General features: G+C 46.3%; 1 protein-coding gene across 3 annotated transcripts in view; it reads right to left on the bottom strand.

The window, feature by feature from the left end:
- Positions 1 to 16,641, bottom strand: part of NHSL3 (NHS like 3) — a 566,971-nt gene that overhangs the window by 159,599 nt on the left and 390,731 nt on the right. For all 3 annotated transcript variants that reach the window (XM_069622456.1, XM_069622457.1, XM_069622458.1), the window contains exons 4-5: positions 14,359 to 14,488; positions 11,882 to 11,998 (exon numbers count right to left, since the gene is read on the bottom strand). In XM_069622456.1, coding sequence (XP_069478557.1) covers positions 11,882 to 11,998; positions 14,359 to 14,488 — 247 coding nt within the window. The remainder of the gene's footprint in view (positions 1 to 11,881; positions 11,999 to 14,358; positions 14,489 to 16,641) is intronic.

A 16,641-nucleotide genomic window follows, 5' to 3' on the forward strand; every position in this document is an offset into this window, starting at 1 on the left:
CCCCAAAATATAAAAACATACGTGACTGATATTGAACAAGAGAAAAGATGAGAACTATTATTGTCATAAAATTGTGAATAATCCAGGGGAAGGGAGACACCCTCTGGAATAAGGAACAATATCCTTGAGAGACTTTATATTAGAGTTATTTATTCCTTTATGAAACCTTTTGAAACACTGGAGGCCAAATACATTATCCTTGTGAGGGTCAGAAAAGTACTTTGGACACAGGAAGGTTTTGTTTTGGACATTCTGACACCAATAGATCCTTAGTTTTAAGTGTAGGTAGGGAAACACCTCTAGTACAGGGACAGCAAGGCATTTTCCCAACCCCTTTTATTTAATCAATAAAGGTCTTTAGCCAAAACCATGTCTAAATTGTGTCCGACGGTCATTCCCGACTCTTCACACAGCTCTCCAAAATGGTGCAGGGTACAGGATAAAATATTTGCATGGTTGCTGGTAAAAATGGAAATCTCTCCTGTTAGTGTTGAAAATCTCTCTTCTGTGTCCTGGGTTATAATATTTATATGCCCATTACTGGATGTTTAGTCTACTGTGTTTGCTGGGGTCCTCCCATTATCCATGATGTATGACCTTGTAGTAGGTTTCTCAATTCTTCTATTGGATCAGGAGTGCATAAAGAATACATGCTTATGTGACCTATAGGTTTATCCAGGACCAAACGAAGCAGCTTCTAATCTTGGAATGCCCAAAAGGAGGATCCGTTTTTCAGGGTTCTCTTTCTAGAAATGATACTGGTCTCGTCTCCCTGAGGATCTCTTCTCTCAACACAGGGAGATGGCACCCAGCTCCTTTCTTTGTCTTAAATAGCCGCAGGGATCCTGAACCTCCTTTCTTTGTCCCAAATAGTCTCAGGGATCCGGCACCTAACACCATGCTGCGTTGCCCAATTCAGTCATGGTGGTATAGTATACAGCTTGCTATCTTATCATCCAGGAGTATAGCGCCTCGCTCATTCCTGCTCCAAGGGACAAGGTACTGAGTGTATCCTTCAGGAATATAGTGCCTTGCTCAATTATTCCTGCTTTAGGGGCAAGGTACTGAGTTCATCCTTCAGGGATATAGCGCCTCACTCATTTCTTCCTGCTCCAAGGGACAAGGTACTGAGTTCATCCTTCAGGGATAGTGCCTCGCTACTTTTTTCCTGCTTCAAGGGACAAGGTACTGAGTTAATCCTTTAGGGATATAGCGTCTTGCTCATTCTTCCTGCTCCAAGGGACAAGTTACTGAGTTCACCCTTCAGGGATATAGCGGCCTGTTCATTTCTTCCTGCTCCAAGGGACAAGGTACTGAGATAATCCTTTATGGATATAGTGCCTCACACATTTCTTCATGGAACTTCAGTTATGGGCAACCGCAGGCATCTCACTTTCATTTGGTCCACTTCCTCTTGGATATAGGCATTTTATGAACAGGGTAAATATAACTCAGCATTGATCAAGTCTTCAGAGGTAAGATCTCCCAGATCAAGTAGGGGCATGGACTAGGAAGGGGAACCTCAATGCCTTCAGGTAGCTCACAGCCCTGTCTCCAAAGCCCAGGAGGGTCTGCTTTCCTGGGCTGCACACTCCTCCATGCCTTGGGACAGCATTGGGCATCTGGGGAACACTATGTACCCTACAGGACTACACTTTAACCAGTCCCATCATGTCCACAAAAATCCTTCTGTGCTCATAGCACTGCAGCATCCCAGGGCCACAGCATTTCTTTTCAGGCCCATACTTGGATCCTTCCACTGTAGCTGTGTCACAAATGTACTTTTCTCCTTAAGGCGTACCAACCTCCGCTAGCACTCTGCGGAGCACAGGTAAGCAATGTATGTAATTGGGCAGCAGCCTCCCTGCAGACCAGGAGAGCCGAGGTGCCCTCCTGGTGCCATGCTCCCCAACATAGTCACCAAACACACCCAAAAACATGTGGTTTTATGGGAGTAGCAATGCAGCTGGTGCTTCCATGAACAAACCTCAAATGCCTAAGAGATGGCTTCACCCAAGCACACCAGAGAAGACAGCTGTGTCAGGATCTCTGTGGTTGCATGTAAAACCCAGAAATTTCAACCTATGACAAGTCCCTGTTTCTCCATCCAGAAATGCAGTTTAACCCCCCTAATCACCACAGCACTCTGCCCAATTATACAGTAGCAGACGCTTTAGGTAACCTTGTCATAGCTCAGAAAAATCTTCCTGACCTGTGTCAAACCCAAAACCTTTTGCTTTAACTAGGTAACTATTTTACCTTGTCCCTAGGTGAGGGGGAATCTTTTTCCCCCGCACCTAGTCCTTTACCCTTTTTATGTGTGACCTTTTTATGACTCTCCATAGTGTATGGTTCAAGTTCTAGTTTCCTACAACTTTTGGGCTTAGGCTGGTTTGTCCCTTTGGGCTCCCCTGTTAATTTCTCTTTCATGTACTGGGGTGTGAACTACTGTTCCCAAGTAGTAAAGAGTGAATTTCATCCCCTTTAAATTATTATTTTTTTTAAACTTTATTTTTGCATTTTGGTGGAACATGCATACATAACAAGCCCAAACAGTGGGCTGCTAACTTGCCGCCTTCCCCCCCACCCCCCGCACCCCGACGTGTACATTTCGCTCCATCAGTCCCATTATGCAGCGAGCTTCTATTGAGTTTTAGTCCTCTGGGGTGCAGTTTGTGGTGACTGAGCTGGTGACTCAGTGGAGACGGCGTTGGAGAGGAAGTATGAGATATATGGGTCCCAAATGTCCGGGGGCCTCGCATGGAGGGGCAGTGTCTTTATGAATTCTGTTTCTGTTTCTTGGCAATAGAGAATGTCTCTTCTCTAGCTCGCTAGAGTAGGGGATGGACCCTGTCCCCATGCCATGGCTGTTCTTCTACGCGCCAGTACCTATAGTACGCTTGCTAGTTTTCTAACTGGAGATAAGGATTTCGTCAACCCTAGGAGCGCCACCATTGGGACGTGCTCCATCCCCTCGCTGATTATTGCTTCGGTTTCATCAAGTACATCTGACCAGAATTTGGCCACCGTCGGGCAGCTCCACGCTAGGTGCAGAAAGTTAGCGTCGGGTGTCCCACATCGGTCACATGATGCGTTTGACTCAGGGTGATGTCTGTTTCTCTTTTTGGGGGTGTAATATGTTTGGTGCAGAAAATTGAAGTGAATTTGTTTGAAGCGTGAGTTAGGTGCCACTTTTGAGTCTGTTGAAGTATGTAATCCCAGTCCTCGTCTGGGATGGGCGTTTGTAGCAATGTTTCCCATCTTGCTTTTGTTTTGGGATTTGATGGCAGTGTGTCCATGAGCAGGCTTTTGTAGAGAGATGAGACCAATGTGCCCACCCCTTGTGACTGAATTACTCCGTGCAAAAGCTGCCAAGTGGGTGGTTGTTGTGGGAACGATGGGATGAGGTCTTGTAGGGTACATCAAACTCTAAAGTATTTGAAAATATCTAGGGAGCAACCTTTCTCCTTCGCTTGCTGGGGTGTTATGAAGGTTTCTTGTATGAAAAGGTCGCCTAGTGTACTTATTTTGCATTTGTCTCCCCAGTTTAGGAACACTTTTTCAGCAGTAAGTGGAACCCCAGGGATGAATTTGACGGGGAGTAGAGGCGAGTATCTGAACTGTATCTTATACCTTTGGGCCATTTTCCACCATATTGTGTATGTGGATTGCACTATGTTCAGTGTCAAGTGTAGCACGGCCTGTTTACTGATGATCACGGCCCTCAGCAGGTTGGGGAGGCCAATGCCCGTTCAACCTGTACATGTGATCTTACGAACTGGGGCTCATATTTATTTATTTGCATTTGTTTAGCGCACATGCAGCCCAGGGGGCATCGTGGAGCTTGTTACAGATATGATTTGTTGTACATACATTGAAGTCATTAATTAGTTGCAGGAGAAGATTGCAGCTATGAGAAATGGCTAGTTGTGCATACATTGAAATCATTACTTAGTTGCAAGAGAACGAGAAATAGCTTACTTAGTTGCAAGAGAACGAGAAATAGCTACAGGAGAGGAAGAGAGGAGAGGGGATAGAAGAGGAGAGCGTAGCGAACTAGAGGAAGAGGAATTAGTTAAACAAGGTGGCTTTCAGCTGTTTTCGGAAGGCAATGAGAGAAGTTTCTGCTCTGAGTGTGCTAGGTGAGCGTTCCATAGCTTAGGGGCAATGTAAGGGAAGCTTATTCCCCCTGCTCTAGCTCGTTTGATGCGTGGGACCCTGAGCTGGTTGGAGTGGCATTGCCTAGTTGGTCTGGAGGAGCGAGATCTGACTAGGATGTCAGACAGGTATGAGGGTGCAGATAGGTTGATACATTTGTGCGCATACACGCAGTTTCTCAGTCATACTAGTGACTGAGAAACTGGGCTTGGGCCGCCCAGTAGTACCGTTGCAAATCGGGTAGCGCTAGGCCGCCCTTTGTGACAGGGAGTACCAGGGACGTGTATGCCACCCTTGCGGGTTTGCCTGCCCAGATGAGGTCTAGAACCAGACTTCTCAGATTTCCCAGGAAGCGACGTGACAACAAGATAGGGATGTTGGAGAATAGATACAGAAGTTTGGGGAGAATTACCATCTTCACCAACGAGGCTCTTCCCCAGAGGGTGAGCTGGAGAGTTTTCCATCTGTTCACCCTTTCCCTTAGTGTTCTCAGTGTGCTTTCGTAGTTGTCTTTGAATATGTCCTGGTGGTTCAGGGACATCAGGATTCCCAGGTATGGGCCGTGAGCTTTTTCCCAATGAAAGTTGAAATCATCTTTAAATATTCTGGTCTTAGTGTTGAAGGGGAATACGATTGATTTGGTTTGATTAATTTTCAACCCCGATACCAACCCAAACTATTATTTCACGCATGCTCGGGTTGAGGTTTTCGCTGGGGTTTTGCATGTGCAGAACTATGTCGTCGGCATAGAGGGATATTATCAAATGGTGAGGTCCTATTTTGAGCCCTCTCCGAATTTGGCGTTCTCGGAGGCCAGCCGCTAGGGGCTCTATCACTAGGGCGAATATCATGGCGGATAATGGGCATCCCTGCCTGGTGCCACGTTGGAGATTTATATATGCCGACCGAGTCGACACAAAGGTGATTGCTGATTGGGGTTGATTGTAGAGAAGGGAGACCAGCTTGATGTGCTGTTTCCCGAGTCCGAGCTGCTGCAACACAGCAAACAAGAAGGGCCTCTCGACGGAATCAAACGCTTTTTCGGCATCCAGCAGCACTGCTACTGCCTGCTGCCAGAACCCTGAACATTCTACATATCCCAAATGTTGTGTTTGGGCCAGGCACAAATCCTGCCTGATCTGCAAGTACCAAAGCGGGCATTAGTGGGAGTAGTCTGTTTGCGAGAATCTTTGCCAGGATTTTATTATCAAGATTAGTGATATTGGGCGATAGGATTTACATTCTTCGGAAGGTTTGTCTTTTTTGTGCAGGAGAATTACGTTGGCTTCCCTTAGTGTTTGTGGGAGGATGCCGGATTCAATCGCTTCTTCGAAGACATTTAGGAGGAGTGGGGCTATGACTGGGGTGGAATTATTTTTAGAACTTGCCGGTTAACCCGTCGGGTCCTGGGGCTTTGGATGGCAGTAGACTTTTTATTGCTTCTTGGATCTCATCTAGTGTGATGGGGTCGTTCAGTGGCTCGCGGAGTTCCCTCTCCAGCTAGTACAGTTCTGTGTCGTTGAGATAGTTCTGAATCGCCTCTGTCTCTGTTGGGTGCCTGGCACTATATAGCTCTTGGTAGAATGCTCTGAACACTTCGACTATGTCTTCTTCTTTATGTAGTATATTTCCCTGCAGTGATCGGATACTATCCACCCTTGTTGGTTTCCTGTCTGCAGCTATGAGACGTGCAAGGAGAGCTCCAGGTTTCTGGCCTTCGCCATATTGTCCAATTTTGTGATTGTGGCCTAGAAAGGTTTCTGAAGTTGAGAAGTTCTTCTTTCAACATTGCCTGGATGTGGTCCGAATTAGTGATGGCTTGCTGATTTTCCAGGCCTTTCAGGTGAGTTTCGCTGGCGCCTAGTTCTCGTCAGATTAGTTTCAGAATTCTGTTTTCCTTAGACAGACAGACGCCCCTTACATAGCATTTGAGTGACTCCCACAGCGCCCCTGCAGAGTTGACAGTCCCCTGGTTAATTTCACGGAAGGTGCTGATTTCCTTGCGTAGTTCTGTAGCAAATACTTGATCCGCAAGTGATCTGGGTTTAAAGCGCCAGTGGGGAGGCCGTGGTCTGGTAGCCGGTAGGCAACATTCGAGTATTACAGTGGCGTGAACCGAGAATGTTTTGGGGAGTATCTGGCAGCTGCCCCATTGCCAATTGCTGTGTGCGGAGTCTAGCAGGTAATCGATACGAGAACTTGTATTATGGACGCTTGAGTGATATGTGTAGTCTCTGATTTCCCAGTTCTGGTTTCTCCATATATCAGATAGGTCGAATGCTTTGCAGATCTCTTGCACTTGTAGGCTGGCCTTGGATGGGTTCGCTGTTGTTGTTGGCTGTGACTCATCTTTCTGTGGGTCGAGATGTGTATTCAGGTCACCTCCCCAGATTATTGTTACATTGCGCACTTGCGCTAGGCGGTACAGCACCCAGTTGAAATTGTTTGCGCCGCCTGTGTTAGGGGCGTAGGAATTGATGAATACCACCTCCTCTCCCTCCACAATCTCCTGTACCAGGAGTGCTCTTCCATCGTTGTCCCTTTCTGTTTTGATCAAGCGAAAACACAGCGAAGAGTGAATGAGGATTGCGACTCCCCTGGCGTAGGATGAGTAAGAAGAGAAGTAACGGTGGCATCCCCAATTGCAGGCCCAGAGGTGTTCATTTTGAGGCAGAAGGTGGGTCTCTTGAATCATTGCCACCTCTATCTTGTGCCGTCTGAGCAGTTGCAGGATCTTAGGTGTCTTGGCTGGGATATTGCCCCTCTAATGTTCCAGGTTGCTACTTTGAATTGGCACGATGGTGGTTTATATGGAACCCGTTTAAGGGTGTAGCGGTAGATTTCTCCTTGGTGATGTCCCGGTGCGTGGGCCTACTGCGACGTATGGGATCTTCTTTAGACATGAAGGTGTGCGGGGGCGGCCGCGGGGCCCAGGGCGAGGCCGGTGGCTGGGCAGCAGTGCATGCGCACACTTTGAACAGCAACAACATTATAACAACTTTCCTTACACGGACAACCCCCAACTTGTCCGTTTGGAACCCCCCCCCCCAACTAGAACACAAAACGTGCTGTGCACGGGGCACAGGTGGCCTTCCAAGACTTAGGCCCCCACCTCCCAGTTGCGAAGATTGACCTGATGGCTCGTTTCCATATTGCTTTGGATCAATGCTACGGGTGTTCATCAAGGCGGGATTCTCCCCGCCCTTTCTCTTCTTGCAGATCCGGCCTTTTGGTTTGCGGGTTTACATCCCAGCCTGTCGAGGAACAGTGTGGCTTCCTCGGGGGAGTTGAAGAAATGTGTATTTCTCTCATGTTGAATGCGTAGTTTCGCATGTGATTTGGTGGGGATTGTCCGTGTAAGTGATTTGGTGGTCGCACAGCCTGTCTTTAACATGGGTGAACAACCTCCTTTGGGCTTGGACTGATGGAGAAAAGTCCGGATAAAACTGAATGTCGTCTCCGTCGTAGTGGAGTTTGCCCTTCTCTCTTGCCATTCTTAAAATCGTGTCCCTGTCCTTATAGCTTAAGAGCTTAGCTATGATCGGGCGGGGGGGGGGTGTCCCCGGGATGGGTCTGGTTGCAGGGATCCTGTGGGCTCTTTCCACTACGAATAATTGCAACAGAACAGTGGGGCAAAATAGCTCAGTGCATAGTTTCTCGATGTGCTCCTCCATTTTGTTTGGTAGCTGTTGCTCCCTGACTCCGACTATCCTTATATTATTTCAACTGGAGCGACCTTCCAAGTCCTCATTTTTAGCCAGAACAGTTTTCATTTGGCCCTCAAGCATGGAGACTCGGGTGGCGAGTACTGATGCGCCGTCGTCCAGATCAGAGACCCTTTGTTCAACGGAGTCTAACCTGTCGCTGTGTTTATCGAGGCAGTGTTGCAGCAGGTCGCCTTGGACGAGAGCGAGTCCATCTTGCTGTCTATGCCGCCTAGCCCTGCTTTTAGGTCCATTAAGATCTCCCTGTCTGGTTGTTGCGGGTGTTCTTCCTCTGAGGGATTAGTTGGGGATTCTGGGCGGTTATCCGATCTGGGCGTTTTTGGTGCTGGGCCCGCATCAATGTTGAGTTTTCTCTGGGACTTGTCCGTCTTCCCCATCTTGGCCTTGGCGGATATGTGGGTGCCGTTCGGCTGTTTGCCCTGTGCTGTCAGAGGCATGGACGGAACGCCAGTTTTTTGCGTTTTATGCCTTGTACATGGGACAGGAAGGATTAGATGTGTCAGCACTTGCGGATGTGTCCGGTTACTGCGTGTGCCCTGTGGGGCGCTGGCAAAGCGTGCACCGTTGATGGGCCGCAGTGCAGTTGTGCTGGGACAATTTCACATGGGGGACTGGTGGTATTTAGTAGCTGTCCGTCTTTAGAACAGGTTCTTATCCCTGTGGGGGTTGCGCTGGCTTCTGGTGTTAAGCAAGAAGATTTTTGCCGCTGCGTGCCACACTAGGAGGGGCCTGGACCGGGTTGCGTGAAGTGTCTTTATGGCCCGTCGCTTAGCTGAAACGGCGGAAGTGCCTCGGGGAGCGGGGACCTCCGCAGGGTGTTCCCCTTTTTGCCAGCCTTGCTTAGTGGTGTTGGCTTATTTTCCTGTTTGCTTTGTGTGCCTCTATGTGCTGAGTGTGGGCACGGACCTTGTAGCTTCTCCGCAAGGCCGGGGAAGTGCCACCGCCGTCCCGCGCGTCTCCTCCGTGCGCTCAGGATGACAGGCTGTGTGCGGATTGGCGCGGGCGGAAGCTGCGGAGCCGCTTGGTGCTGCGAGGCACCGCAGCTCGTGGAGGGTTGCACGCAGCGGGCCAACTCCAGCAGTGCTGCCCACCGGTGCCTCCTCCCTGCTGCTGCTGGACCCGGCAGCTCTCGCAGTTGAGTCCGCGGCTCGCAATTGTGCGGCCTGTACTACGCTGCAGAAATCTTGCGGAAGGCGAGTCCGATTTGCTCCGGATTTTCGGCAGGGATGAAGTGCCGCACTGGAATACTGTAATTCTTGCGTATTTGGGGATTTCGCCTCAGGATTGCCGCAATTAAACAGGATTCATATGGGAGGTAGACGAGAGCTTACAGGGGAGCCGCCATCTTGGTTGGCTCTCTAGCACCCTCTCATCCCCTTTACATTTTATACAAGTGAGCCAGCACACCCCACCTTATGTGGATTGCCGGGGGTACAATGTTTCCCCTTTCTTACTTACCTGGTAACATTTTGTAAAATTCAAATTCAAAACAAGTTCATTTTGGTACGAAAATTTGCTACAATTTTAAGTTTACATGAAAGGCTGGTGGCAGTGGTTTTATCTTCATGACTTTTAGTCTTTATTGCTCGCAGGCTGTTAATTCGGCCTTAGTAATGCACAGAAGAGCCACCATTTTTCAAAAATGGGGGGCTCCTTTTTTCGCCATTTCTTTTGTGCTTGCTTGTTTCTGAGGTCTTCCCCTGCCATTCGAGGTGGGAACTACCTCAGTGGAAGTTTTGTCTTCGGCAGGAATCCTTTAGATTCCCTGCCCAGGCTCCGGTGTGTCCGAGAAGGCAGGAAGCGAGAGAGGAGTCCAAACCTCTGCAGCCCTTTGTCTTTCACCTTGCCTGAAAGGAGCCCATTCTCAATGGGGGGCGGGCTGTCCTGATTGGACAGCCAGACCACCCCTTTTATTGTAAAACGCAGGCAGAGATTGCAGAAGTTGTGCTTTAGTTTCTGTTAAATACTCCCAACCTGGAAGCTTCTGACAAGTCGACCACTGGAGCTGAAACCAAAGAGGACGATGAAGAAACGACGGCCGTAGCGATTTCCAGAGAGCCTGCTGTGTAGCCACAACCTGCTGTAACCCTTCCTTCCAATCGACCTGAGAATCCCAAAAAGGACGACCCAGAGCCCAGGGAGATCCACTAGACTCAAGATGACCTGCATGTTGAGCCAACCCACGTCATGCTACGACCTTGCGGGGCTGCAATACTCAAATACCCTGGGACCTCTAGTCATTATGCAGTGCATGGTCTTCCTAATTCCGAATCGAGCTTAAACTTTAGTGGTCTCCTCCTGGCTCTCCAGAGAAACGATTTAAGTCCCCTCAACAGAGTGTTGGACCAGATTAGAAACGAGAACCCGACCAGCGATATTCAATCTCCTCCTGGATCCTGAAAAGGGTGCCAAAACCACAGAGCTGCAATCAGCCGTGAAGAAATTCTTGCATTGAGCCTTTTCCTTTTGATCCCTTCCAGTGTTCTGTCTTCAGTCTTCATGACAAGGAATTCATTGACCGGGTTTTTGGCTGCAGATCCTGAAGTCTCTCCCGCTGCAAACTCCTCCTTCTGTGCTGAGGTACTGTGTTGGCTGGGGTATTTACTTATCCTAAGCTTTTGTGATTCCTGTGCAGCTTTGGGGTGTTTTCTGTGATTGGGAGTCGTCTCATCCAGTTCACACAGGCCCAGTGCTGGAATCCGCCTAGGGTGTCTTTTTTGAAGTCCCTGGACCTGAACTAACTCTAAAGTGAATTACTTAATTGTAAGAGACTTCCTGAGGAACTACAACTGAACCCTATCTCACCCTGCCTACAGCGGGCTCCTAGACCACTAGGGTCCCTCTTCTGCATCTGAGAGAACTCATGCAAAAGATTGGGGCGGGACTGGATAAGAAAAGGATTCTGCCTTGAAAAGTATAGCAAGTGTTTTAAAAGTAACTTACTTGTGAAAGAGTTGGTTGGTAACTGCCCCTCAGAGTGAGCAGTTACAAATGTTCTTACTTACCTTGAATGTGTTCTGCCATTCTGAAAAGTATATGCAAGGTTATTTTACTCACCTGTGAATTAGTTATGCATCTTTCCAAAAAGCAATAGTGTTGGCTTCTCAACTATTTCTTTCAGAATATTAGTGTATAAGTTTACCAACTGGGCCTCTTTAATAAGTCTGCCTTGGGTTTTACTTACATTGAATAGCTGTGTGCCATCCTAAAATAAGTTAAAGCGTTATGGCTGACCTTAGTCTGTGTTCCACGGATCTGAAAAGCAACAATAATTGTATATTACATCCAAAGGTCTTACTCACCAGGTATAACTGAGTGTTATCCTCAATGCAGTTATAGGTTTATACTGTTTCTTGAATCTGTGTTCCACCATTCAGAAAAGTATCCTGATAACAGGGTTGGTGTACTAAGTGATTCCTTAACTGAGTGTCACTGCATGTCTGACAGGGTCTACTACCCTGGATTTACTGTAAGGTAATCTGAAAGTAACTTATGGTTTTACTGCCCATGAATATGTGTGGCCTATACTAAACGTGTATGATAAGGTCTGACCTCCCTAGAATTACTGTTAGTTATTCTGAAGAAGGTTTATGCTTTGGTCAGTGTACCTTCAAGCATTGTGTTGTGTTTTTACAATGTGTTTATGACTCTAAGACAAAGTACTTACCCCAAGGCTTAACTTGGCCTAACTGTATTTATAATAAGTCATTATTTTTTATAATATTTGTAATTTATTCTGTTGAACACTTGGTATGCTACAAGTTCTTTGTACCTTCCTACAGCCCTCTCTCCCTCCTAAATTAAGCATGGCTGCTCAGTCTACGCTACCAAATAATCAGGTGGTACAGCCTTATACTAAGAGTGGAGTTGTATTGTTTTACTAAGCCCTTAGTTGGAATTCAGAAAAACTGTCCTAACAGACGCTGCCCTCAGCCCACATCCACGGAACAGAAATCCAGGATACCCCATAATTCATAGGTAACTCTAGCAGTTCTTACCCAGTTCCTTCTGGATGTGCTGAGGGACGCCAACAACCGTTGTCCGTCGTTCTTTCCTCCTCTTTCCCGTTCGCTCTGACGGTTTCTTGGCAGCATCATGAGGTCTGAAGGTGGAACCTGCGAATACCCATAAGAAAGTAAACATTGCCTAAACCAAAAATATATAAAACGTAGGACGCTAAAAAAGCACATAGAGGAACCAATAACCACCTGAAGCCTAAAGAACTGAAGGAATGTTCACAAACTTTACAAACAGAAACAAAGCTGTTTCCAAGCCCAGCGCTGAAGCAAGTCTTCATGAAACTCCTGAGACTGCCACAAACATTCACCTTTGCAACCACAGAGACCAATCTGAAACTCTCACCTGAAGTATACCGCAAGCATTATCCCACACAAATGGGTAGCCATTTATCAATCTTGGAAAGATAGACAGCAGAGTTGTACTTGCTGGGATTCAAACCCGAGACTTGCAGATCACAGATCTCAGCAGGGACTACTCAACCCATTGAGTTACCTTAAGAACTAATGAAAATCCAACCAACATTCACATGAAGCAGGAAAAAACCTTAACAACCTCAGATATTAGTCCTTATCCTCTTTCCTGGAGAGAGCGAAGACCTCAAAATACCACGCAAGTTTAAGGAATGCACCGACAGAAAACCACTGAAATTTATTTTGAGGATTTATAAAAATTTGCACATTTTGGGGAAACTCGGCTTCAGAAAACCTTTTACGCCTCGGAGAACCTTCTACAATAAGGATCTAAAACCAGAGCCTTCAAGAACCTCCGGAGTTAAACGGGAAAGCATTTGCAAAACTCAAGAACGGAGGAATAAGGTGGGACCCTTCAAATAAAAACAGGACTATGCCCATATTCAAGTCGAATGGAGAACTGACCGCCATAAACGCAATACACAAACCCAAATAACACAAAACCATGTATAGATCCAAAGACATAAAACATTAACTTTCCCAAACCAGATAATTTTGAAACCAAAAGCAAAAATCCTTTAAAAAAGCAAAACCCATATATGGGCACTGAGACCTGCACACAGAGCCCCTTATCTCAGAGTTTAGGTTGGGAATGGAATAGTTAGTTACCTGTAAATTCAATTCTGCATCCTGGTTATCTTTATTGATTTGATAAAAATGGAATATATTTGCTTATGCATGGAATCCTACAACGGTTGTTAACATTGGAGAGAAAATTCTCCTATACATGGAAAATCAAAAAAGAACCTAATTGTATTAAAGATCAATAGTAGAATGCAAATGGGTCTCTCACTGGACAAGTGGCTAATGTGGAGTTCTTGAGAATAACTACTTTGACAGAAATCTGCAAGGCTGCCACCTGCTAGTCAGTCAGTCCTGACCTTCTCTGGTTATCACTTTCTAGACCTGGATGTGTAGGGCACGCTTCTCTACAGAATCTGTTGGACTAGATTTCCCTCCCCTCCATTAGAAACGCTGGTGTTCTTTTGAGGGTGTGCATAAGTGGTTTGTTCATTATGGGGAGTTTATTGTTACTGTGCTCCTGCTGATGAGGGAGTGAGCCTGGTGTTCTAGGCAATGTTTATGAAGAAACCAAGATAAAGAAGAAGTAATAGTTATAACTTTTAAATGCAGTTCATCATCTGGGTAACTTACATTCATTTACACACAACCTCCCATCATCACTTAGAAGCTTGGGTTACAGTGAGAGAAATAAAAATGTGCTCAGAGGTTCACTTTTCCCAGCACAAGTGCCAGTGCAGAGAGTGATGGGTTAAAGTGTGAGGGACTTCATTACCTGCTCATTACGACTGCCTAGCAGGCTCGGTTTTCTTTAGCTTACCATGAGAAGAGTTGCAGAAAAGCGGTTGAGAACAACTGCTTTTCTTTTATGGAGTAACATTTGGAAGATAGAAATCATTATACCAGGCAGGTGTACATGTATTTTAATGGTTATTTATTTGTAAGGGTTGCAGGATTCCAAACATGGGCAAGATATTCAAAGTTTATGTATATCAGTGAACATCCCAGGATGAAGAAATATTTCTTTATGTATTAGGACAGAAGGACCTCGACGCCAGGGCTCAGATTGAGAGCCTTTAAATTCATGTAATCGGACAGGCAATAGACACCCCCTCCCTCAAAGTTCACACAGAATCCCTTGTCCAAGAATTGGTTTTTATGTGGGGCAAAAATAACAAACACTTAATTACCAACCTACCTTAAATTCTGACTAGGATTAGAATGATATGCCGTTGGAGGAGAGATGCAACCGTCAAAGCCCACATAGCCCCATCCTATACCTCCATGGAGAAAGACCCCTCCAATGCCTACACACAACCCATGACCGAGATCTCTATTTGAGGGCCCGTAACCTAATGTAACAGGATAGGAGCGGCACCATGAAAGTCAGATAGCATACACAAGTGTCATTAAGTCATGGAATAGAAGCAGAGCTGTGGATTTGGGAGGGATCTGTGTAGTACCTGTACGCTGAATCATCTCCGAGCGAATGGATAACGTATCTTCAGAGGTGTGTTCCGTAGCACATGACAGAGACCGACTGCGGAAGCCGACGTCATCCTCATCGGCAGGAACAAGCAGCACAGGTGAGGACTATTGGGGGCAAAAGGAGTACCATTAGAAAGTCTCTGCCTAGGGTCGAGATATATCCAGATTTTCTACGAGCATGAAGCATGAGTGTACGGTGAGTGCTGGAGAGCAGGAGCAAATCTTTCAGAGGCTGAGTGGGGTAGTGCGTTCTGTCAGAGCCTTACTATGGGGAAAGAGCAATTATTTTACATTTCAGAAAGGCAGACAAAATTAAAGAGGCTGTGAAGGAATAGCTCATTGAACGGGAAAGAGAAAGACTTAACAAGGCTGAGTGATCAACACTTTCTCAAAAAGCACACAATGTGAAAGGACGGATCTGTAAAGGAGATGGGAAAGAGAAAATGAGAGAAAGGGTGCGTGTGCCAGAGGAAGGAGCGACAAAGTGCAAGAAAGAAAGAGTGAGTCAGAAAAAGCGAGGTGAGCGAGCGAGAAAGAGATGAAGTGACGAAGAAAAAGCTCCTCACCGTAACCACTATTGTACTCCAAGTCCATAGTCCCTTTTCCACCATACTTCTGTGACATTCTGTCTTATAGGAAGGGACAGGACCGAAGTATTTTTGGTAGCAAAAAAAGTGTCATCCTTTTATTTTTATGTGGCTGGGCACGTGTACGGCCAAAGTCTTCACCACCCTAAACCCCACCTCTGGGCCCCACCCGTTAGTCCTTTTTAAACCATCTAGGCTGGCTCCTGACTGAAAGCTAAAGCATTTAAGGGTGATGCATATGGAAGAAAAACAAGTAACTTACCCCTGGTAACGTTCTTTCGACTGGATATTCCTCCTATGTTTTTTTTTGCCAGAGGGCGCTGTGCGTCAATGCAGTAGACTCGATGTCCCTCGACGGCCTCTGTCTCAAGGATGATGTCATGAAAGCATATTTAGCACGTGCAGCGCCTGTTGAGTTCAGTTTAGTTTTTTTGTGTCATTCTCAAGTAGAACTACAAGCATAAAAGCGGATTTTACCGTACTAGACTCTGAAGAAGCATAAGCTGCAATAACATGGGAAATTCCACTAAGGGGCGTGCTGGGAGGGGTGATGAGGAACACGTGGGAGGAACATCCAGTCGAAAGAACGTTATCCGGGGTAAGTATCTCGTTCTTCGAATGGATTGTGTCCTTCCACCTATCTTTGATAGACTCCCAAAGCATTATTAATTTTGGAGTAGGGCGTAAGAATTTTATCATCAATGGTTTCCATGAATGGAATGAGGGACTGCCTTTCCAAAGCTTTCATCCTGGCTTAACGTGGAATCAAGGCAGTAATGCTTAGTAAAAGTGTGAATTGTAGACCAAGTGGCTGCCTCACAAGTTTTTAATAGGAACACCAAAGCAGAAGAAGTAGGCATGCACCTAGTGAAAATGGCTGTCAAGCATTCTGGGGGATCCCTGCCAGGCACCCTCTAGCATTTGGAAATAAATAGATTAATCCATCTACACAAGGACTGTTTGTTACAGCATGTCCCAGCCTATGACCTGTGTATCCTATAAATAGTTGGTCATCCAGATGAAAATTTGACAACCTTGAAATGTAGAAATCAGAGCCCTTCATGAGTCGAGCCTGTGTCCTTCTGAAGTACTGTAAACTGTGGTTTAGATGATAGTGCCTGCAACTCACTCATTCTACGGGCTGATGTTATTGCTACCAACAAGATGGTTTTGAGTGTTAGTACCCTTAAAGGACATGAATGGAGCAGTTGAAATGGTGCACACATAAGAAACTTTAACACAAGATTAAGGTCCAAAATGGGAATAGGAGTTGGAGGGAACATTAGTGAGTCCTTTCGTAAATTGTACCACCAAGTGCATCTTAAAATATGAAGTTTCCTCAGACGAGCGCTTGAAGATAGAAAGCGCATCCAAATAACCTTTAATGGTCCCAACTTGGAGCCCCAGATTGACTAAATACAATAGAAAGGATAACACCTCAGGTGTCTTGCATAGCAAAGAGTCCACATTCTTGTCTCTGCACCAACTGCAGAATGTGTTCCAACGGCAGCGGTACAAAGACTTTGTTGCTGGCCTTCTGGACGAAAGCAAAATCTCCATTACGCCATCCGGGAGGTGCAATCCTTATACCTCAGCCTCTCAGAAACCGTACGTGAAGGCTGAGTGTATTGACCTCTGGATGGAGAACCCAACCCTCATCTCGCAAGAGAA

The sequence above is a fragment of the Ambystoma mexicanum genome, chromosome 11, assembly GCF_040938575.1.
Source record: "Ambystoma mexicanum isolate Mex_15411 chromosome 11, UKY_AmexF1_1, whole genome shotgun sequence".
Lineage (NCBI taxonomy): Eukaryota > Metazoa > Chordata > Amphibia > Caudata > Ambystomatidae > Ambystoma > Ambystoma mexicanum.